General features: G+C 33.0%; 1 protein-coding gene, 1 long non-coding RNA gene and 1 pseudogene across 4 annotated transcripts; 1 reads left to right on the top strand and 2 right to left on the bottom strand.

The window, feature by feature from the left end:
- Positions 1-401: 401 nt before the first annotated feature.
- On the top strand, positions 402-13,858 carry LOC146899675 (uncharacterized). 2 transcript variants are annotated; one of them, XM_085737583.1, is made up of 4 exons: positions 402-698; positions 7,734-7,949; positions 10,445-12,427; positions 13,266-13,858. In XM_085737583.1, exons 1-4 carry the CDS (start codon positions 557-559, stop codon positions 13,616-13,618), a joined length of 2,694 nt encoding a protein of 897 aa, XP_085593709.1. In that variant the 5' UTR covers positions 402-556; the 3' UTR covers positions 13,619-13,858. The 2 variants fall into 2 exon arrangements, with proteins under 2 accessions (XP_085593709.1, XP_085593710.1); XM_085737584.1 differs by having other exon boundaries at positions 422-698; positions 12,581-13,858.
- Positions 4,688-6,576, bottom strand: LOC146899676 (uncharacterized). Its single transcript, XR_015023434.1, has 3 exons — positions 6,322-6,576; positions 6,044-6,150; positions 4,688-4,938 (listed from the first exon to the last, which is right to left on the bottom strand). It is a non-coding gene; the product is annotated as an uncharacterized LOC146899676 (long non-coding RNA).
- A 2,162-nt stretch (positions 13,859-16,020) lies between the features above and the next one.
- LOC146899674 (toll/interleukin-1 receptor-like protein) lies at positions 16,021-22,366 on the bottom strand (annotated as a pseudogene). Its single transcript, XR_015023428.1, has 4 exons — positions 22,279-22,366; positions 21,780-22,238; positions 21,465-21,676; positions 16,021-16,094 (listed from the first exon to the last, which is right to left on the bottom strand). The product of XR_015023428.1 is annotated as a toll/interleukin-1 receptor-like protein (transcript).
- Between the last annotated feature and the right edge of the window lie 2,180 nt (positions 22,367-24,546).

Genomic DNA, 24,546 nt, shown 5'->3' with positions numbered 1-24,546 from the left:
ACAATACCCATTCTAAATTTCAAGTCCCTTGATAATTTCATATTATGTTTGTACTATCATTTACAATACCCATTCTAAATTTCAAGTCCCTTGATAATTTCATATAAAATTAAAAATATTATTAATGTTGTGTGAAATAAAGAGATTATAAGTTATTATACAAAATTACACTTCATTATAATTTGAGAAAGATACATCATAAAAAATAGAAAAAAAAAGTAATAAATGGTAAATAATATGATAGGAAAATAAAATATATTTAACGATTCATATTAATATTGTAAAACAACATATAAAATAATATGACAATTTTGCTTTTAGTGATTAATGTAGTATTTAACTATTTATTTTGATTGGGTGTTTGAGCTATCCTAATTAAGTATTCGTTTTTCGTTTTTCAGGCGACATATCATCAATTTTCAAATTCAACAACTCATTGTTGCAAGATTTGTATCTTAACTATAATAATTTGTCAGGCAATCTTCCATCAAATATTTGTCATGGGCTTCCAAATCTTAGAATATTTGATATTTATCATAATGATATTTATGGGGAGATGCCGACTATCTGGCATCAATGTGAAGAGATGGAGGTATTAGATCTATCATTCAATAGTTTCAACAAAGGACCCATGCCAGGTGGCATCCGAAACATGACCAAACTTCAAGAAATATATCTCATGGGCAACAACTTGGAGGGTAAGATATTTTCACCGACAACATTGTATGTTTCTTATACTTGTTTCTCTATAATATGTCACAACCTAAAATTCAATATCGTGACCGGCGCACGAACTAGAGCATTCTAGTTCGGCAAGCCTATTGACGACATTTGACAAACTATAATTTAAACAATTTTCAAATTTGACTTTCACTTAAAATGATATCCACTGAATTTCGACAAAGTATCCTCTGTATTTTGAATATTTCCCAAGATATGAATCATGTCTATATACTTGTATTATCATTAGAATATCAAAGTGACATAACTAGATGTTTGTACAACTCAAAACAAAACATTTGTAAACTACCAATAGTTGCAGATACATTGACCATTCAATTTATACACATAGGAAACCTACCAAAAGAGTGAAACTGATAGATCTTTAGCCCTGCTAGAAGCTTTCTATGCAATTGACTTTGAATCTGTAAAAAATATAAGAAAAAGGGGTAAGTCACAAGGACTTAGTGAGAGACAACAACCACCACCAACTAGAAGAGAAGCACACAGGGGCACGATTATTTTCTTTTCTCAAAATTTAATGTCAATTTGCAAATCTAGTAGCTGTATAAAATTCTAATAACCCGCAACCGTTTATACGCATGAAAATCCACACTTTGTAAATATTTCCAATTAAACAGGTATACTTCAACGAAAAGTCCGACATCGTAAAGACATGAAAATAAAATTACAAGCCTTTAAAGATAAATTGCCGAAAATCATAATAAAAGCCTTTAAAAATAAATACATAACCATTTAGTGAAAATAAACAAAATGGGTGAATCGAGAACTAGCTCCATCTCGTTGACAACCCTCTCCTCCTAATGGTGGCCTTTCCATAGGGGCGGTTCCATCTAACGGATAACTTTCCCTAATCGAAATCACATACTAGGTGCACCTAGGTCGTCGTCATTATATCCGTAATTCTCAAAACATCATTCTTAAAACACAATATTAAAACCATATTTCACAACATAATGAAACTTATCTCAAAATACGTATCATCAAAACTCAATCGAAAATCTACTACTTAGAATCATAAGTAAATTCAAATCCAAATCCAAATCGTATTCAAATTAACATCAAACCTTTGAAAAACGCATATTTCAAAACCACATTTCACAACATATCAAAACAACTACGAAAATACATAAAATCAAATCCTCCGTTTCAATTTCTTTACTTTATAAATCACAAATAAAAATCCATATTAATATATAAAAATACATATTAATATCGAAAATTTCCAAGAACATATATCTCAACCGTATTTCTCCATATCTCAAAACTCAAGTCATAGTATATGCAATCAAACCTCTATTTTCAAATCATTTGCTCAATAAGTCATAGATAAATCCAAATAGAGACCATAATAATCTCGATGACTTTAAACGTAAGTATCAATGAGAAGAAAAATGTTCAAAGGGTGTGTTTCCCATTTTTTATAACACTTTATCATAGAAAATTATCAAAATATCAATAATTTTAATAGTGAAAATGTGTGATAATGATCGTTATCAACTCACAAATATGACGAGTCAACTCCGTTCCTAGCAATGCCTTTCAATATAACCACCGGAGCAATCCTCACTGAATCTGAACATCATACATTGATTTCAGCTCCTGTTTAAACCTATTTAAGATCACATTACCAATAGATCAAAGAATAAGATCCCCCAAATTGTTATACCTATGGTTTGAAAGGGACTCATAAAAATCTAATATTATACTGTCTATACTAGTTTCACTACTACTCCAAGCTAGATATCAACTCAATATTACATGAATCTTAAAGTTTTACGTCAAGGAACACCAAAGAGAGAAGTCCCCATGAGTGGGAACTTTTACTTCTCACACGTATATCTTTCTCAAACTTGGATCCACAATTGATATAGAAATGTGATGAAACAAAAAGGAAAGGCTAAAAGAAAGATGGGAAGTAATGGAAATTTGATGGTTTTGGAGTAAGAAGATAATGGAAAAAGAGGGAGGGAGTCATCGCAGGAACATAGGAGAAGAAAGGAAAAAGTGGGATACGTCAAAGAAGAAAGAAAAAAATGAGGGGTCTGGATCCTTCTTGATATTTATTTATTGCATTATTTTATTATTATTTTATTTGTTTTTTTTTTAACATATTATTGAAACGGTGTGTTTCATTCTTCCCCCGTTAAGAAAATTCGTCCTCGAATTTTAACCAATACTAGCCTTGGTTTCGAATAAGCGTGGGTACTTTTCACGCATCACTTCTTCGGATTATGTTGTTTCTTCATTGAACAATCCTTGCCATAGAATACTCACCGAAACAATATCCTAGTAATAATCATAATCATATATCCAAAATATCATACTCTGATATAGCTTATACTTTGGCATATTTATCTGAGTATGTCTCTGATTCTTTTATGATAGCAACTAGTTTCGGCTAACTAAGTCGTGGATCCATAACTAAGATTCCTCATTTCCAACGATTGGTAAAATGCCCATGAAATATTGCTTTGTAGCCAATTCATTCTAAACATAACTTTCATGTTAATATGCGTATGCTATGTTAGTATTCATGTTGGAGGGTCCTTAGAATTTTTCCTTGGTTCCATAATTGAAAAATATAAGTTTTTTTTTTTATTTTTTTCAAATATTAACCTAATAATTCTTGACTTAAAACTTCATATCATTAATTATACATTTCAATATGTGCGTATATACCACATTATCTCTTCGTTGTGACGAACGGTAATATACCACATTATCTCTTCGTTGTGGCGAACATAATATATACCACGTTATCTCTTCGTTGTGGCGAACGGAATATACCACATTATCTCTTCGTTGTGGCAAACAGTAATTATTTCATTTTGTTACTATGAGCCGTACCTCATAGGCTACATTATCTCTTCGTTGTAGCAAACGGAGTTTTCACATTCGTTACTATAAGCCGTACCTCATAGGCTACATTATCTCTTCGTTGTAGCAAACGGAGTTTTCACAATTTTATTATTTATTTATTTTTTCTTTCTTTCTTCTTCTCTGAGTATGTTACTCATTTCAATTTTTATGCGATTTTCTATAATTCACTGTGAGCATGTTACTCATAGTCTCCATTTCAAATTTTCTTTCAAATCATTTCTGTAAGTATATAAACCATTTGCGTTGATAGAATTTCCCTCCAACATTTATACTAACATAAACATACTTTATTAACATAAAAGAGATTTTATAATAAACAAGTAAGGGTGCCTAATCAAGAAATAATCATTCTAACTATATTATATTTATTCTACTGGATTCATCCTTTCGTGATATTACTATTTGTTAACCATCAAAATTCATTTGTTATAAATTAACAAGCTTCTTCCCAACAGAAACCCAAACAACTTGTTGCAATAACATTTGCAAAGTTCGTCTTCCTATAGACACTACAATATTAGCTACTAATGTAACCAAGTCACGTTCGTCGACGTGAACGTCGCTACCTCCATCATCTGCTTTAAATCGACCACGAGTACGACCTAAACAACGACCTCTTAGACTAGGGTCTTAAGGTTAGGCAGTAGACCTAGAACGAACTAATTTCCCTTCTAGTGTTGTGTGGCATCCTCACCAAATGAAAGAAAATTGACCAAAAATAGGACGAGACGACAAGCAAAGTGAGACAATTCAAAGACCCAAAAGTAATCATAAGATTGAACAACAAGTGACACTACCATAGAATGCAAATAAATTTTTGCAAGTAAATGGTGCCGCGGTTCACAATTTTCTAGCAAGAATCTATTTTCATTCTATGTCTGCAGCTATTAGGACCTACAACCGAGCTCTGATACCAACTTTGTCACGACCCAAAATTCAATATCGTGACCGGAGCACGAACTAGAGCATTCTAATTCGGCAGCAAGCCTATTGACGACACTTGACAAACTATAATTTAAACAATTTTCAAATTTGACTTTCACTTAAAATGATATCCACAGAATTTCGACAGAGTATCCTCTGTATTTTGAATACTTTCCAAGATATGAATCCTGTCTATATACTTGTATTATCATTAGAATCTCAAAGTGACATAACTAGATGTTTGTACAACTCAAAACAAAACATTTGTAAACTACTAATAGCTGCAGATACATTGACCATTCAATTCATACACATAGGAAACCTACCAAAAGAGTGACACTGATAGATCTTTAACCCTGCTAGAAGCTTTCTACGCAATTGACTTTGAATCTGTAAAAAATATAAGAAAAAGGTGTAAGTCACAAGGGCTTAGTGAAAGACAACAACCACCACCAACTAGAAGAGAAACACACAAGGGCACAATTATTTTCTTTTCTCAAAATTTAATGTCAATTTGCAAATCTAGTAGCTGTATAAAATTCTAATAACCTGCAACCGTTTATACGCATGAAAATCCACACTTTGTAAATATTTCCAATCAAATAGGTATACTTCAACGAAAAGTCCGACATCGTAAAGACATGAAAATAAAATTACAAGCCTTTAAAGATAAATTGCCGAAAATCGTAATAAAAGCCTTTAAAAATAAATACATAACCATTTAGTGAAAATAAACAAAATGGGTGAATCGAGAACTAGCTCCATCTCGTTGACAGCCCTCTCCTCCTAATGGTGGCCTTTCCATAGGGGCGGTTCCATCTAACGGATAACTTTCCCTAATCGAAATTACATACTAGGTGCACCTAGGTCGTCGTCATTATATCCGTAATTCTCAAAACATCATTCTTAAAACACAATATTAAAACCATATTTCACAACATAATGAAACTTATCTCAAAATATGTATCATCAAAACTCAATCGAAAATCTACTACTTAGAATCATATGTAAATTCAAATCCAAATCAAAATCCAAATCGTATTCAAATTAACATCAAACCTTTGAAAAACGCATATTTCAAAACCACGTTTCACAACATATCAAAACAACTACGAAAATACATAAAATCAAATCCTCCGTTTCAATTTCTTTACTTTATAAATCACAAATAAGAATCCATATTAATATATAAAAATACATATTAATATCGAAAATTTCCAAGAACATATTTCTCAACCGTATTTCTCCATATCTCAAAACTCAAGTCATAGTATATGCAATCAAACCTCTATTTTCAAATCATTTGCTCAATAAGTCATAGATAAATCCAAATAGAGACCATAACAATATCGATGACTTTAAACATAAATCAATGAGAAGAAAAATGTTCAAAGGGTGTGTTTCCCATTTTTTATAACACTTTATCATAGAAAATTATCAAAATATCAATAATTTTAATAGTGAAAATGTGTGATAATGATCGTTATCAACTCACAAATATGACGAGTCAACTCCGTTCCTAGCAATGCCTGTCAATATAACCATCGGAGCAATCCTCACCGAATCTGAACATCATACATTGATTTCAGCTCCTGTTTAAACCTATTTAAGATCACATTACCAATAGATCAAAGAATAAGATACAACCCCCAAATGTTATACCTATGGTTTGAAAGGGACTCATAAAAATCTAATATTATACTGTCTATACTAGTTTTACTACTACTCCAAGCTAGATATCAACTCAATATTACATGAATCTTAAAGTTTTACCTCAAGGAACACCAAAGAGAGAAGTCCCCATGAGTGGGTACTTTTACTTCACTCACGTATATCTTTCTCAAACTTGGATCCACAATTGATATAGAAATGTGATGAAACAAAAAGGAAAGGCTAAAGGAAAGATGGGAAGTAATGGAAATTTGATGGTTTTGGAGTAAGAAGATAATGGTAAAAGAGGGAGGGAGTCATCGCAGGAACAGAGGAGAAGAAAGGAAAAAGTGGGATACGTGGAAGAGGAAAGAAAAAAATGAGGGGTCTGGATCCTTCTTGATATTTATTTATTGCATTATTTTATTATTATTATTATTTTTTTTTTTAACATATTATTGAAACGGTGCGTTTCATAATATATGCTTATAAACTTGATAAACGACTTAATTCTTTAATGATGAAAGTGTCCAGGTTTTGCAAAATCTGTATTTCTGAATTTAATTTTAAGATTGGCCGCAATCCCCTTTTGCCTCTAAAGCATATCACACAATAATTTAAGATTGGCTGTAATCCGATTTTTTGTAAATTTTCATAAAACTATATATCTCTTTCCAATTTATTATCATTATAATATTCAAATTTTAGTTTAAGATGTAATAGATCCTACACACTGGTCTAATAAAGCACAAAAAGAGTGGTAGAGGCATCATAACACTATTTGGTAAAACAACCGATAAAATTAGTGGTTCGATTAACTTATAAGTCATTTACTGTTAGCTATCAACTAACTTATTATGAATATCAAATTAAATGAAAAACTTTTGTTTACTTTTTTTTTCTTCTTCTTTCAATTAATACAACAATTGTAAAAATTAGGAAAATAAATAATGATAAGCTTAAAGCTAGTAAACATATTAGTTATAAACTCGTAATCAAATAACGGTTACCAAATAGATCTTTTTTAATTAGTCATATGAGGTTATAAGTTATAATCTACCGATTATAAGATAACTTATTGTGCTTGCTAAAAAGCCCCATAACTCTTTTCTGTCGAAAAAAATCCCCATAACTCTTCTTTACTCGTAAAAGAATTTCCTATTAAAAATACAAAATTAAAAATATTTGCCTTATATTTGCCTACATTTTTAACTATAAAGAAACTCAACAAATAGTGTTGATTCCTACAATCCCAACTAGCATATTTTAGTCCGAATACTCTCACTATATCATCCCAACACCAATACCAAGCACAAGACGTACAAGATATCCTCAATTACAAGAAGTCACAAGCGAATCAGATACATCGCTTAAACCTGTAAATTTGCTAACCAAATACAGACAGAGCAGCAGAACACCAAATAATTCCAGTCCAAAAACAGAAAATGAGTCAAGATCACAACATGTCAAGTCAGAAAATTTGATGTCTTGTCTTGATAAATATTAAATGTGATATTAATGTTACACACATGCAGGTGAAATTCCATCACTTAACAACATGACTTCTTTGAGGGTAGTCAAATTTGGCTTTAACAATTTAAATGGAAGACTACCAAATGATTTTTTCAATCAACTTCCTCAACTCAAAGATTTTACTTTATACAACAATCAATTTGAAGGAAGCATTCCACAATCAATTCGTAACTGCACATCGTTGATATACTTAGATTTATCATCAAACTTTCTCACAGGTATGTTGTATTTTCTATCTCGATATATTTACCTGAAATAAGATTCATAATTATCATTTTTTTCATTTATTTTACATTTCCTAAAAGCATTCATTTACCTTTTATTTGTTGAATTTCATATTTTTATTTTAGAATCATATTCTCTTAATATTCATAAAAAAAAACAGTCTCTTAATTGAAAATGTTCTTTAATATGAACAACTTTTCGTAAAAGATGCATAGTTAACCCTTAAGAAATAGAATTAAAAATTCAAAAAAATGTATTCCAGAATTTTTTCCATAAATTTAATTAAGTGTGTGTGTGTAGTTGGATAATAAAGTGTTAAGTCGAATGAGATAATAAGTGGTGTAGTCTAAAAATGTTATAGAGATGTGCAGAAGTCAGCTAGTAGTATAAAAACAGAGTATTAAATGCATGTAGTAGAGAGAAGTGTATAGAACTCTCTCGTGAAATGTGTAGAATATTGTCGTATGATGCATGCATACCTCTTTCCTGAGGCTTATAAGAATGGTAGAACTTATCAATTGTATACTAAGTAAGTAAAATGCAAAAAAAATAAAAATCAAAGCATCGTCGTAACAAGTAGATATTGTCCTTCTCTTAAATTTTATGTCTTCCTCAATTTCTCCCAAAAGCTCGCTATCACCTCCTCATTTAAAAAAAAAATGTGGCATCAAAGTTTATGTTACGATAAGAAATCCTTCTATAGTCATGGAGAATAATGAAGCAATGTCTTTTCATGTTCCACTTCTAAAAGAGAGTACGTATGACAATTTGCGTATCATAATGAAAGCTCTTCTTTAAGCACATGATGTTTGAGAGGTAGCTGAAAACCGTTATTAGGAATCACAAGATGAAGATTCGTTAAATCAAGCACAATGATATATTTTGAAGGATTTAAGAAACAGAGACAAGCAATATCTCTTCCTCATCTACCAAGCACTAGATAAATATGAGTTTGAAAATATTTTAAATGCAACATCCTTTAATGAGGCATAGAAGAATCCTTAAACCTCTTGCAAAGTTGAAGACAAAGTAAATAAGATATGTCTCCATTACTCTAAGAGGTGATTTCGAGTCCCTACATATGAAAGAGTTAGCTTCTATTTTTTAATAATTTTTTAAGATTATTGTTGTTTAAAAACAATTAAAAAGAAATGCTTAATTAGAAGTTAGAACATGTGAGAAATTTGGAGAAAATACTCCTCTCTTTAGCTCCCAAATTTAAGCATTTTGTTGTGTCAATTGAAGAAACCAAGGATTTGAAGTATATGACGATAAAAAAACATCAACCATCATTGCAAGTTTATTAGGATAAGCACAAGAATAAATAAGATATCACAAATAAATTCTACAAGATGCACTTAAACGAGAAGTAAGAAAGACAAAGAAATGAGAAAAGCCAACAAAGTTGAGGTCAAAAACAATTTGGATCTGTCAACAATGGACGAGGTTTAGATTTCACCAGCAACAATTATGAGAAAGGCGAAACCTTAACAAGAGGAAGTGGACGAGGATACTCTTGTTAAAATGTTGGCCATTACGCTTCAAAATGTATATTTTCAAAGAATAGAATCGAGGAAGAGATCAACTATGTGAAATGATAGGATTGGAAGTTTTAAATAGTGAGGCTATCATGTTGAAATAACGATGGATGTCAACAAAATTAATTGTACATTTTCTATGCCTTTGAAATATTGAGTAAGGTTATTTATAGAAAAGTGTTTTGAAAAATAGATAACATGAAAAAACAAAACATGAAATAGAAAATTCCATGAAACATTTTAGTATGACATATGTTTTATGCATGAGATACAAATTTGTGAGAATTGAATTTTTTTTAATTGTATTTTCAAATAAACTGATCAACCGAATCGAACCAAACCGATTTGTTTGGTTTGGTTCCTTTTTTAAAAAGAGTGAAAACAGAATCAAACCAAACCCATGAAGATTTCATCGGTTTGAATTTTTTTTTGACTGAAAGCCGATCCAAACCAAACCGTTACACCCTTAATGATAATGTTTAAATTTTAAGTTTTTTATTATAATATTTCTTTATGAGGATTTCTATATATTGCCAACTACGAATAGATAGCTAAACCAAAGCACATGAAAACAAAACATTGTCCAACGTAAAAATAAATATCCAACGGTTGAAAAGCCATCATAATATTCCACAAAAGACTAATTTGTTGTATTTATTTCTTTTTACAATTTTATTTTTTTGTATTTAGCTTTTTACCTTTTTATTTTATCTTTAAATTTAATTTCTTTTTTATTTTTCTAAAAATGTCAAATATTGTTCAATCCTATCTATCACATGACATGAAGCATATGTTAGTTCTGCAAGCAAGAAAAAGAAAAGGTAAAAAGTGGTCGGATAGTTTATTGTCCCTTTTTGTGTTCCCAAAACATTACCCATATACAAGATCACTATTCGAGCAATAACCATGAATACCATTTTATTAACATTGTTTCTTATATCCATTTCCAGGTTTGATACCCGGGGAGATTGGCTATCTTGATAAACTTGAGAATATATATTTGGGAAACAATAGCTTAAGTGGATATATTCCTTCCAAAATCTTCAACATGTCATCACTCACTAATTTGGAGGTTGAACATAATAGCCTCTCAGGCACAATTCCATCAAAAACGGGATATAGCCTTCCTAGTATGCAATATCTGCACTTGGATCATAACAATTTTGTTGGAAATATTCCAAATAATATATTCAACTTTTCTAAGATCCGTCAACTTGCATTACAACAAAATGCATTCAGTGGACTTGTTCCCATTGTTATTGGAAACTTAAGGTCCCTTGAATTCTTTTCCATATTTCGCAACAATTTGAGAATAGAAGATTCTCATCAATTCTTTACTTCCTTGAAAAATTGTAGATATTTGAAATATCTAGACTTATCATGGAATCATATACCCAATCTTCCTAAGTCAATTGGAAACCTAACTTTAGAAAACTTTGCAATGGATTCGTGTGGAATTGATGGTAATATTCCCCAAGAAGTTGGAAACATGAGCAACTTGCTATATGGTTCTCTTTCTGGGAATAATATAACTGGACCAATACCTGGTACATTCAAAGGGTTGCAGAAACTTCAGTATTTGGATCTTAGCAACAATGGATTACAAGGATCATTTATTGAGGAGCTTTGTGAAATGAAGAGTTTGGGTGAGTTGTATCTAGAAAATAATAAGCTCTCTGGAGTTTTACCAACATGTATGGGAAATATGATTTCTCTTACAAATATACATGTAGGATCTAACAGTTTAAACTCTAGAATACCTTCATCTCTTTGGAGTCTTAGAGATATATTAGAGATAAATTTTTCTTCAAATTCTTTAATTGGTAATCTTCCACCTGAGATTGGGAATTTGAGAGCAATTATACTATTAGACCTATCAAGAAATCAGATTTCAAGCAACATTCCAACAACCATCAATTCCTTACTAACATTGCAGAATCTCTCCTTAGCAGATAATAAACTGAATGGATCAATTCCCAAATCGCTTGGTCAAATGATAAGCTTGATCTCTTTGGATTTGTCCCAAAATATGTTAACTGGTGTTATTCCAAAATCCTTAGAATCACTTTTGTACCTTCAAAACATCAACTTCTCATATAATAGATTACAAGGAGAGATTCCTGATGGTGGACCTTTCAAGAATTTCACAGCTCAATCATTTATGCATAATGAAGCACTTTGCGGCAATCCTCGCCTCCTAGTACCTCCATGTGGTAAGAAAGTTAAGAAATGGTCAATGGAAAAAAAGCTTATAATAAAATGCATACTTCCCATAGTTGTGTCAGCCATTTTTTTTGTTGCTTGCATCATAGTTTTAAAACATAATAAAAGGAGAAAGAATGAAAATACTCTTGAAAGGGGTTTGTCAACTTTGGGAGCTCCAAGAAGAATATCCTATTATGAACTTGTGCAAGCAACAAATGGATTCAATGAGAGCAAATTACTTGGAAGGGGGAGCTTTGGCTCTGTGTATCAAGGGGAGCTTCCTGATGGTGAGATGATTGTAGTTAAAGTAATTGATTTGCAATCAGAGACAAAATCAAAGAGCTTTGATGCAGAATGCAATGCAATGAGAAATCTACGACATCGAAATTTGGTTAAGATTATCAGTAGTTGCTCAAATCTTGATTTCAAGTCATTAGTGATGGAATTCATGTCAAATGGAAGTGTAGACAGTTGGTTATATTCAAATAACTATTGTCTAAGTTTCTTGCAAAGGTTAAATATAATGATAGATGTTGCATCTGCATTGGAATATCTCCATCACGGTTCTTCAATACCAGTGGTTCATTGTGATCTAAAGCCTTCCAATGTCTTGTTGGATGAAAATATGGTTGCACATGTTAGCGACTTTGGTATTGCCAAGCTTATGGATGAAGGACAATCTAAAACTCATACACAAACTTTGGCTACTATTGGATACCTTGCACCAGGTCATTTATTCTCTTTTAGTTCTTAAATTTTTTTTCTTTTATGTTTTACAATACACGTCAGTAATCAACATGTTATATTTGTAATTAATGTGTACATAGTATGGATCTACGACTTATTGTTTACACTATTTGATAACTAGTATTAACATGCAGAGTATGGATCTAAAGGAATTGTTTCTGTCAAAGGAGATGTGTACAGCTATGGGATTATGCTAATGGAGATCTTCACAAGAAAAAAGCCAACAGATGATATGTTTGTTGCAGAACTAAGCTTGAAGACATGGATCAGTGAATCATTGCCTAACTCAATTATGGAGGTCTTGGATTCAAATTTAGTCCAACTAACTGGGGACCAAATTGATGATATATCGACTCACATGTCATCTATTTTTAGGTTAGCTCTGGATTGTTGTGAAGATTCACCTGAAGCAAGAATCAATATTGCAGATGTTATTGCGTCGCTAATCAAAATCAAGACTTTGGTTGTTGGCGCAAACATGGTTTAGTTATTTTATGATCCTTCAGGGGGGGGGGGGGTTTAGTTATTTTCATTTGTAAACTGATGTAATTTTTTCCCTTCTGTAATGCTTGTGTTGGATGTTTTCAACATTTCTTTTGGATTGATCTCTTCATTTCTTCTCTTCTACATAACATTTTATTCTGTGTTTGAGTCCTAACCAATCTATTTGATTTTGTTAACAAAAAAAAAAAAAAAATCTACGACACACACATCAGTAATCATCATGTTATATTAGTAATTAATGTGTACATGGTATGGGTCTAAGCTTTATTTTTTAAGAATATTTTATAAATAGTAATAACTATTATTAACTTGCAGAGTATGGATCTAAGGGAATTGTTTCTGTCAAAGGAGATGTGTATAGCTATGGGATTATGCTAATGGAAATCTTCACAAGAAGAAAGCCAACAGATGATATGTTTGCTGCAGAACTAAGCTTGAAGACATGGATCAGTCGATCATTGCCTAATTCAATTATGGAGATCTTGGATTCTAATTTAGTCCAACAAATTGGAGAACAAATTGATGACATATTGCGTTACATGTCATCTATTTTTTGTTTAGCCCTGAATTGTTGTGAAGATTCACCTGAAGCAAGAATTAATATGGCAGATGTGATTGCATCACTAATCAAAATTAAGACTTTGGTTCTTGGCGCAAACAGGGTCTAGTTATTTTTATTTGTACAAGTGGATGTTTTCAATATTGTTTTTGGATTGATAGTTTACTCTTTCTGTTTGTCCTTTCAATTTTCTTCATTGCTGTACGAGATTGATGTACATTATTTTTTTTTTATTCCTCTTGCTTTTAAAAGAACCGACCGCTGAATAAAGGATCATCCCACATGTATGTAAAATGGGGTTTGAAACCCACTTATGCAGTATCCCATCTCAATTTATTTTCCCTTCAAATTTTATTTGATTTCAGAGTCTTTGTTTCCAATTGTTTTGGAGTTAATAGTGGATTCTTTGGAGGGTAGTAGTGAAGCTCTTGACTCCTTGTGTGAGAAATTTTTTTTATTTATTTTTCCATGAGATGAGGGTCTGAGGGTTTTCTATTACTGAATATTGACCATGTTAATCATTTAATTACTGAAAAGTTCAGGAATCAGAGTATATGGACTTTGTATTCACTGGTTTTTGTATGTTATAACTTATAATTTGTGATAGATAAAAAAAGAAAGATTAACTTCCTGAAGGACTTATTGTTTGTAGTTGTTTCAGTCCTTGTCTACTTTTCTGATCTTGAATGCTTAATCAGCAAATTGACATGCATTGATGTGTTAATCGTTTTGTATATTGAATGAAAAATGTGTATCCTCTCTCAATTTGTTTCCTCTCTGGTCTTGACTCGTTGTGAGAGTGGGAAGAAAAGATCTTCTATTACTGAACTTGTTAATCATTTTTTTTGTTTGTTGCATATTTATTTCTTCTGTATCATACCAGGTGGTGTCTACTTACTAGTTTGCTACATTACATAATTGAGCAGAAAAACATAGTTGAACATGTTATCAATTTAGAGACATGTATTCTCAAATTTGATTTGTAAATTTAAGATCAACATGGTAAAGAATATTAAGAAGCCTAAGTGATGACTTAGACAAAACTAAGATGATATTTCCTTTTAAGTCTTTAATATACTTTAGGTAAGGGTGAAAGCTTCATGTGTTAGAAACAAGGAGAAGTTGAATTGGGTTTCTGCCGATTGATATGGATCATAGAAGTGCATGTGAAATTGAAATGGACTTTGAAATTGTATGATAAATAAGACTGCATTGATAATGAGTTTGTTAGTAAAAAAGGTATAAATAAGACTGCATTGATAATGAGTTTGATAAGTGGTTGCATTCGCTTGGAAGCTCCTTCGAGACCATATTCCAAGTCGAACAAACCTTGCTTTGTGGAATGTGTTAGAGCTGGAATCCTATATTAATTGTGCGCTGTGTGATGGGGCAGAAGAGACCTCGAACCGTCTCTTCTTCTCTGTCATATAGCATCTCGAGTTTGGCACAAATTTTTGGACTGGATATGAATCTATTTTGCTCCTCCTCAAAACCTTTTGGATCATTTTCATTTTTGGATCATTTTCATTGCTCCTCCGCAAGAGATTTGAAGTTGCGAAAGGGGTTTTGGATTATTTGGAATGCTACAAATTAGGTGATTTGTAAGTCCCAAAACGAGAGAATTTTAAAAAATTTGAGTGTACAAGTGGAGGAGATTAAGGTTTTATCTTGGCGGTGGAGCTTGAGTCGGCCAAAAAGTACAGCTTACTTGTATTATGAATGGTGTTGGGACCACGGGGATTGTATCTGTCGAGTGTAGGGAGTGGTTGGTGGTGATCTGTGATGCTGTTTTTTGGTTTTCGAGGCTGCTGTGTTTTCTGCTTCCTGTTTTTTGAGGGGGACGCTTTCTGGTTGTAGCTAGTTGTCTTTGTGGCTAATGTTTTGCAAGTCTTTTCCGCTTATTAACGGCACTCGCTTTCGTAAGTTTTTGCACGCCTTGTGGTTGCTTGTGTTTAATAAATTTTGCAGTTTTAAAAAAATAAAGTAGCTTCAGATAGCTCATAAAGATAGAGGAAATTATGTGAACGCACCTTTTATTATGTACTTTTTGGACCCAAAATAGAAAATACATTATTTATGATGTGGTATTACTGTTGACGGCATGCCAAAACCAATCATATTCATATAAAACGCCAAGGAACAAGTTAAGAAAAGCCTCCAACCAGGATATTTGAAATTCATTACACTTAAATCATTATCCAAATATGTGAAGATCATATTCATTATCCAAATTCATTACACTTAAAAACATTGTCTCTAGGATGAGAGAAACTTTGGCACTTGTAGTTTCACGTATTAAGAGCATCAATTTCTTTTCTATTGTTCTCAGACAGTTCTCAATTACCTTCTCCTTCCTTCAATATTTTGAGACGTTAGAACTGCTACTCTAGGGCCTAGGGACAATGTTGGATTTATATGTAAAAGAAGAAGCACATTTATAATGCAACTAAAATAGTTTTGTAACACATACATTGATAAATATGTAAAAAAAGAAGCAAATTTATAACACAACTAGAATAGTTTTTCATAAGCTTCTGAATCTTCCATGTATGAAAGCATCTCACGTGTCAAACGAAGCATGCGTATTGAGAAAATGAAATTCAGATAAAAAGGAGAAGAAAAGAGAGAGAAAAAATGAAGAATGATGAATGATTCTCATTATTCTTGAATCACTGATACAACAGCCTTATATAGGTGTATAAAATGAAGCTATACTATAAGCTACTATGAACCATTTCGCACAAGATTATAACTAACTAATTGACAGCTAAGCAAGTTAGTTACAAGAAACTTGGGCTTCAAGTTAGCCATATAAGCTAGTAACTTGAGCTAACTAAGCTGGTAACATGAGCTGCAAGTTATTGAACAGCAGCTCCTGAAGAACAGCAGCTTCTGATCATGTGCTTCTGAAGTACTGCTTCTGAAGTACAACTTCTGAACTTGTGCTTCTGAAGTACAGCTTCTGAGCAGCAGTTATTAAACTCTAGCTTGTTTCTACTTCTTCTTCATTTAACAGATGCATTTCTATCTTTTTCATATCATCTTTCAACAGCCTCCCACAAGCTGGAGCATGATATATGTTGATCATTCCCAGCTTGCATATGAAAGAATTAAACTTTGGAGGTGGAAGTGCTTTTGTTAAGAAATCTGCCAGCTGCTCATTAGTTGAAATGGGTAGGAGCTTGAGAACACCCTTATGTAATTTTTCTCTAACCAGATGACAGTCAATTTCAAGATGTTTTGTTCTTTCATGGAAGACTGGATTTGATGCTATGTGAATAGCACTCTGACTATCACAATAAAGAATTGGCTGCTTAACACATTTAATGTTGAGATCCTTCAACAAGTACAATATCCATTGAAGCTCACAAGTTGCCACTGATAGAGCCCTATATTCAGCTTCTGAAGAGGACCTTGAGATAGTTGGATGTTTCTTTGCCTTCCAAGATATGAGTGAAGAACCCAAAAAGAAACAGAAGCCAGTAGTTGACCTTCTAGTGTCCACACAACCTGCCCAATCTGCATCAACATACCCCAATATTTGTACTTCTGACTTTCTTGGAAACAGAAGACCAAGGCCAGGAGCATTTTTTAGGTATCTAAGAATTCTACATGCAGCTTTATAATGAGTAGTGGTAGGAGCATTGAGAAATTGACTCAGTTGTTGAGTGGCCAATGAAATATCAGGTCTTGTAGTGTTTAAATACAACAGTCTTCCAATAAGCCTCCTGTAGCAAGACACATCTGTAAAAGTTTTACTTGTGTCTTGATGCAATTTGACTGAAGTGTCTAAAGGTGTAGGAGCAGGTTTGACACCTAAAAGACCTGATGAGTCAAGCAAATCAAGACAATATTTTCTCTGTGAAATAGAGATTCCTTCCTTGGAATGAGCTACCTCTAATGCCAAAAAGTATTTAAGAATCCCTAAATCCTTGATTTTGAATTGATTATCAAGAATATTCTTGATTCTCTGAAACTCATCAAGTGAAGTGCCAGCTAGTATAATGTCATCCACATACACTAGAAGTGCTGTGAAATCACTACCATGTTGAAGGGTAAACAAAGAGTAGTCAGCAGTGGATTGACTGTATCCTTCAGCTAAAAGCAATGTAGTCAGTTTCTCATACCATTTTCTACTAGCTTGTTTCAAACCATAGAGGCTTTTCTTCAATTTACAGACTTTGCCAGATGAACATGAGACACCTTCTGGAATTGTCATGTAAACAGTTTCTTGTAGCTCCCCATGAAGAAAAGCATTGTTCACATCTAGCTGGTGCAAATGCCAATTTTGAATAGAAGCAATAGCAAGAAGGGTCCTCACAGTAGTTAATTTGGCTACTGGTGAAAATGTATCAAAATAATCAAGACCCTCTATTTGATTATACCTTTTAGCCACCAATCTTGCTTTGTATCTTTCAATAGAACCATCAGCTTTGTACTTGATTCTATACACCCATTTACAACCAATAGGTTTCACATTTGGTGGTGTATCAACAATGCACCAGGTGCCATTATTGGCTAGTGCCTCCAATTCAACATTCATTGCTTTTAACCAATGATCAGACTGACATGCTTCTTTATAGGTTTTAGGCTCAGTACTTTGTGTGACAGAAGTAGAAAAAGCTTTATGTGAAGATGATAAATGAGAAAAAGAATGAAAAGAGGAGAGTGGATAAGGTATACCTGAGTTGACTGATGATGGTGATTGAGCAGATGAGCTGCATACAAAATCTTTCAAATAAGCTGGTTGAGACCTGAGTCTTGTGGGTTTGAGTGAATGAATAGGGGAAGTGGTGGATGGGGATGTTGATGTGGATGTGTCATTGGTAGTGGGAAGAGAGGATTCAATAGATGAAGCTGAAGTATCAGAAACAGGTTTAGCACTAGGGGAAAAAGAAATGTCAGAAACAGATTGTATGTTGGTATGATATGTCCAAGGAATATGTGAAGGGTTGGACTGATAAGGAAGAATAGTTTCATGATGGGTAACATTTCTAGAAACAAATATTTGTTTTGAGTGTATGTCTAAAAGCACAACACCTTTCATGCCACTTTTGTAGCCAAGAAAGATGCATTTTCTTGCTCTAGAATCAAGTTTGCTTCTTTGAGCTTGTAAAGTAGAGGCATAGGCTAAGGAACCAAAAACTTTATGTTGATGTAAATCAGGTTGCATGTTATGTAATAGAAAATAGGGTGATTGATTTTGTAAAATGGGGCTAGGCACTCTATTCATGATAAAAACTGCATGAACTGCAGCATAGGACCAAAAATGTTTAGGTAAATGCGATTGAAAGAGTAATGCTCTAGTAATGTTTAAAATGTGCTGATGTTTTCTCTCAACTCTTGCATTTTGCTGAGGTGTTTCAACACAACTAGTTTGGTGTAAAATTCCTTTGGATGCATAAAATGAAGGGATGTTGAATTCAGGACCATTATCACTTCTGACAGTTTTCACATTACAGTTGAAATGATTTTCAATGAGGGTTATAAAAGCAATGACATGTTGTCTGGTTTCACTTTTTGTTTTCATTAGGGTTAACCAAGTATATCTACTATAATCATCAACTGCAGTGAGGAAATAAACGTGATTATGAACAGAAGGAACAGAAATGGGGCCCCAAATATCAAAATGTATTAGATCAAAAGATTTTGAAGCTTTATTACAACTGATAGGGAAAGGGAGTTTTCCATGCTTAGAAAAATGACATACATCACATGTTGCCTTAGAATCAACATGAACAAAAGGGAAACTAGATTGCAACAAATTCATTCTAGAAAATGAAAGATGGCCAAGTCTGAAATGCCAAAGAGCACTATCAGGTAAAGGGATGGTTGAGTGAATGGTCTTGCTTGTAGAACAAGCCAACTTATTATCCAGATTCAAGTAGTACAGATCTTCTCTCTTATCACCAGAACCAATCATCCTCATGGTTTTCTTGTCCTGAATCAAACATTGAAAACCATTAAAACTGACAATAGTATTCAGGGAACCATTCATTTTGGACACAGAAAGCAAATTGTAATTAAAATCAGGGACATAAAGAACATCATAAAGAATAAGAATGGAAGAAAATTTAACAGTTCCTGAATATATTGCCATACTAATATGACCTGTAGGTAATTTTATGGACATGGGAGCAATTTCATTGTAAGAATGAAACCACTTTAGATTGCAACAAATATGATGAGAAGCTCCTGAATCTATGATCCAGGAGTTTTGAGTAAAATTGTAATTTGCCAAAGAATTAATGAAACTTGTACCTTGCCTGTCTGATGGTGAATGACCAACAGACATAGAAGTAACCTGATTGGAAGCATGCACAGTTCCTGAACTTTGATTAAGAGATGAACCTTGAAGAAGAGTCATTAACCTTTCATACTGCTCATGTGTAATAGCTGGAGCACTACCCTTGCTATCAACACTAGTTGGGGATTCTGCAACATTATTATCTCCCTCAGGTGCAGCATGATTGGCATAACCAGAATTGAATTATTTCTGAAGATGTGGTGGAACTCCATACTTCTTCCAACATGTTTCAACAGTGTGATTGCTCTTTCCACAAAAGGTGCAAACACGAGAAGTACCTTTAGAATTTGATCCTTGAAATGATGATTTACCAAAAGAGTTGTTGCCTTTAAACTTCTTGGAATCAACAGAGTTGATTAAAGCAGAGTCATCAATAGTAGGAGAAGGATTATGTTGTCTTTCATATTGTAAAACCATGGAGAAAATCTTGTTCATAGAGGGAAGAGGATCCATTAACAGAATTTGAGATTTCACCATACTAAAGCTTTCATTCAAACCAGTAAGAAAACGAATAGCATAGAGCATAGTGTGATTACGTCGTGCATTTCTCATGAATTCACAAGAACAACGTACTCTACAAGTGCAGTTTGGTATAGGCATGTAAATCTCCAATTCTTCCCAAAGAATCTTCAATTCAGAGTAGAAAGTGGTAACTGTTTTGGAATCTTGTTGTAAGGAGTAAATTTCTTGCATTAGTTCAGAGATCCTTACCAAGTCACCTTGTGCAAATCGTTCCTTCAAATCCACCCAAACATCGCATGCATTCTCCATAAACACAATGGATTGAGCAATTGAAGGAGAAACCGAATTCACAAGCCAAGAATGAACGAGCATGTTACAGCGATTCCAAGCGCAAAAAAGAGGATCGAATTCATCAAGAATTGGAGAGATTGATCCATCAACGAATTCAAACTTCATTTTCCCGCCCAAAGCTCTTCGCATTGAACGAGCCCAAGAATGATAATTTGATCCGTCAAGAACCGGAGAAACGGAAACTGAAGAAGGACCATCGCTTGGATGAACAAAATAAGGACTTGAATGATTTGTAGGATCCTCCTCGAAGGTAGAAGAAGTACCAACGTCTTTGTTGCGTGGCGCCATTGATGAAGAGCTTGAAAAGCTTGAAAAACTTGCGGAAGAAACGTGTTTAGATCTGAAGGCTCAATGATACCATATTGAGAAAATGTAATTCAGATAAAAAGGAGAAGAAAAGAGAGAGAAAAAATGAAGAATGATGAATGATTCTCATTATTCTTGAATCACTGATACAACAACCTTATATAGGTGTATAAAATGAAGCTATACTATAAGCTACTATGAACCATTTCGCACAAGATTATAACTAACTAATTGACAGCTAAGCAAGTTAGTTACAAGAAACTTGGGCTTCAAGTTAGCCATATAAGCTAGTAACTTGAGCTAACTAAGCTGGTAACATGAGCTGCAAGTTATTGAACAGCAGCTCCTGAAGAACAGCAGCTTCTGATCACGTGCTTCTGAAGTACTGCTTCTGAAGTACAGCTTCTGAACTTGTGCTTCTGAAGTACAGCTTCTGAACAGCAGTTATTAAACTCTAGCTTGTTTCTACTTCTTCTTCATTTAACAGATGCAATTCTATCTTTTTCATATCATCTTTCAACAATGCGAACACTTCTCTTCATCTTAAGTTCAGTTATGCGTTGAACCGTTGCCTCATGACTTACTTGATTTTCATAAGTATCTATGCTTTTATAATATTGAAGCTGAAGTTGTGCAAGTTGCTCTAATTTGGTAATATCATGATCCAAGTCACCAACATAAACGCGATTCAGCTTTTGCAGCACATCCATCACAATTTCCTCAACAAGTTCAGCTTCTGTTCTGTTTGTACAAACATGGAAAAATATAGACATACTTCATTTTTTGAAAAATCTTATTTTTCTAATAGTTAATCAAATAACTTTAATATGATGAAAAAAATTACCTGTTGATGGAGCAATCCCAGCCAGAATGGTTGGCTGCTTCTCCCAAAGCATCCCTCCATTTTTGCACGATATTCATTGTATTTGCAAAACGCTGCTCATGTTTAACAAATGCCTCAGCATAACTTTCCTAATTGGTGTTGAACATGGAAAGGATCAACTTCGTAGAAAACTAGCAATATAATTTGCCCTTTGTTTTTTCTACACTCAGTATTTTCACAACTTCATCCAAACACCATTTTAAAGTTACATAGTTTTTCGAAAAAACAATCACAGAAAGTTTTGCTTCATCGATCGCCTTGAGAAGCGCTTGTGATATTTCATCTCCTTTTTCAAGATTGTCATCTATGTAAAACTTGATATCTAACCTTCTTAGTGCACTATTGAGATGGCTTGTGAATGTCTTACGAGTATCCTCGCCTCTGAAGCTAAGGAATACCACGTGTGTTTGTTTAGGTTTGATAGAGGAGAAGGAGGAGGAGGAGGGAGGAGGAGGAGGAGGAGGAGGAGGAGGAGGAGGAGGATGATGATGATTTTGCCATTTACTATTGCTATAGCTAGATTATGAAACTTTGTTTGGATATATGGAAGTTTCTCCTCTCTTGTACCTTATACATTGAGAACTTCCTTTTTTATATAGATCGATGGTCATTAAAATTTGTAGAAATTAAATCAAAGAGAGAATTGAGAATCAACGGAGTTTAAAATATTGGGTTAGTTTCTAAAGTTAAAAAACCAGGTTGTACAAATATTTAACTTAAAGTATTAATTTATAACTTGTAAAAACAACAACAATCAAGTCTTATCCCATTAAATGGGATTGACTAATTTCAACTCGTAGAAACTTAATGTTAAAAATGAGGACGCCTAACATGGACCCAGTCCAAAAATGTACGATCATATTACAAAATGACATGCTATATCTTTTGAGTTTTATTCCAACTTTTTAAGGATATTCTTCTTTTTTTTACAAAAAAAAAAAGGTGATCACAGCTAAATAAAAGTCTAATAACACAATCAATTTATTGAAAAAAGAAAGTGTGTGCAAAAAATATGATTTTATTGATTGATTAAAACGAGTAAAAAAAAATCCACTTTCTTAATATAGTGTTGCTATTCAAAAACGACACTAAAAACAAGAAGTACTATTTAAACAAAGATTAAATAAAATAACTTCAATATCAATTGAAAGAAAGATTAAATAAAATAACCTCAATATCAATTGAAAATGAAACAGGACTTGCAAGAGAGCATGGCATTCATTGGCTTGTTAATTATGTTATAAGCATAAGTGTGACTTAGTTTAAACGAATGATAGCGTGTCACTGCCAAAATTGTTGCTCATCAAAAGAAAGTTCACCAAAGCACTGATGTAAGCATCTAATATCAATTGGTGAACAATGACTTTCATTTGGCATGTTTTAAGGATCTACATCTTCAGGAAAGGTGGCTTGACCAGCATAAATATATTGCATTTCATCCTTCCATGTCTGCACAAGCACCACGAACCTTAATCAGGATATAATACAAGAATGTCAATCATGCACGAATAACTGAAGAGAGATGTTGTTTGGTACGAAGAAATACGCTCACGAAATACACGAAACCTTGGTTTTTGTATTTATATTTTAAAATTAATTAAAGTGAAAGATAAAAAAATTAACACAACATTTCAATCCCTCGATGATAGAACTATCCTTTGGTTCCCTTCTCCAGCACTCGCTGTTCTCAACTCACCACCAAAGATTTGTGCTCCTCCAGTTCTACAAACCATTGTCATCAATTCACAACATTTTGGCTTTATTGCAAAGCCACAAGGAAGAATGCTTGTCAAAATATTCGGGTTTTCGCCATCCAATAGAAGAGAGCCATCACTACTGTCCTTGAAGGCTTTCTTTTTTGTTAAGGAAGTCATTGGAGGCTTTTAACATTCAATAGAATAAAGTTGTGTTTACCAGCCAAAAAACCGTTAATGGTCTCAATTCCGATTGAAAGTTGATATCGGAGATGAAGACAAAATGACGCAAAATTGAAAAGAGAAGTACTAATTTATTGGGTCCACCATTTATAATAATAAGGCCTTTCAATTCATGTGTAAAGAACAAAAAAATGTTATCGTACTAATTAGCATCACTGATAAGAATTGGTTCGGAGCCGAGTCGAATCGAACTTGTCTGAGCTCGACTCGACTCGATAAGAATTGGTTCGGCTCGAAACTCGACTCGAGTTCGATACGAACCTTTTTTTTAACTCAAGTTCGGCTCGTTTAAAGTTCACGAGCAACTCGGTTCGACTCGTTAGGTTCAACTCGTTTGCTCAAATTTTAAAGTTCAAAGGTTTTTATTTTAAAATGAGCAAAAATATAAATATAATTATCTTATAATTATAATAAATAATAAAACTATGGAGAATGTTGGACTGATGTAGCCCTTTACATCTATTACTGTAGCTTAATTTATATACTAATACTACTGATATATGTTTTCTATGTGATGCACTTCTCTTTATATAAGCTCTTCCTATCTAATGTTTTCAAAACTGTCCGATGTGGGACTTATTTAGTCTGCATATTTGTTTAAAAGCTTGCACAAGGTAATTAGCTTGTTTTTCCTCTCTTTTTTATTATAACTCTCGTTTGTTAATCAAATTAGTTGTAACTTATATAAAAAATAGTACATAAGAAACTTGTAATAAATTACATATCATATTTTTATATACAAAATAACAATTATATATATATATATATATATATATATATATATATATATA

This window comes from Medicago sativa, chromosome 8 (assembly GCF_051527215.1).
Source record: "Medicago sativa cultivar Bolivia chromosome 8, Bolivia_mono, whole genome shotgun sequence".
NCBI classification, from domain to species: domain Eukaryota; kingdom Viridiplantae; phylum Streptophyta; class Magnoliopsida; order Fabales; family Fabaceae; genus Medicago; species Medicago sativa.
The sequence above is the reverse complement of the archived record's forward strand: the minus strand, read 5'-3'. Positions and strand labels throughout refer to the sequence as shown.

Bases quoted from the DNA above. Each gene is read 5' to 3' on its own strand.
- LOC146899675 (XM_085737583.1), top strand. From the start codon at position 557: ATGCCGACTATCTGGCATCAATGTGAAGAGATGGAGGTATTAGATCTA. The intron at 699-7,733 runs GTAAGATATTTT...ACACACATGCAG, and splicing joins CATGGGCAACAACTTGGAGG to GTGAAATTCCATCACTTAAC. The intron at 12,428-13,265 runs GTCATTTATTCT...ATTAACTTGCAG, and splicing joins TATTGGATACCTTGCACCAG to AGTATGGATCTAAGGGAATT.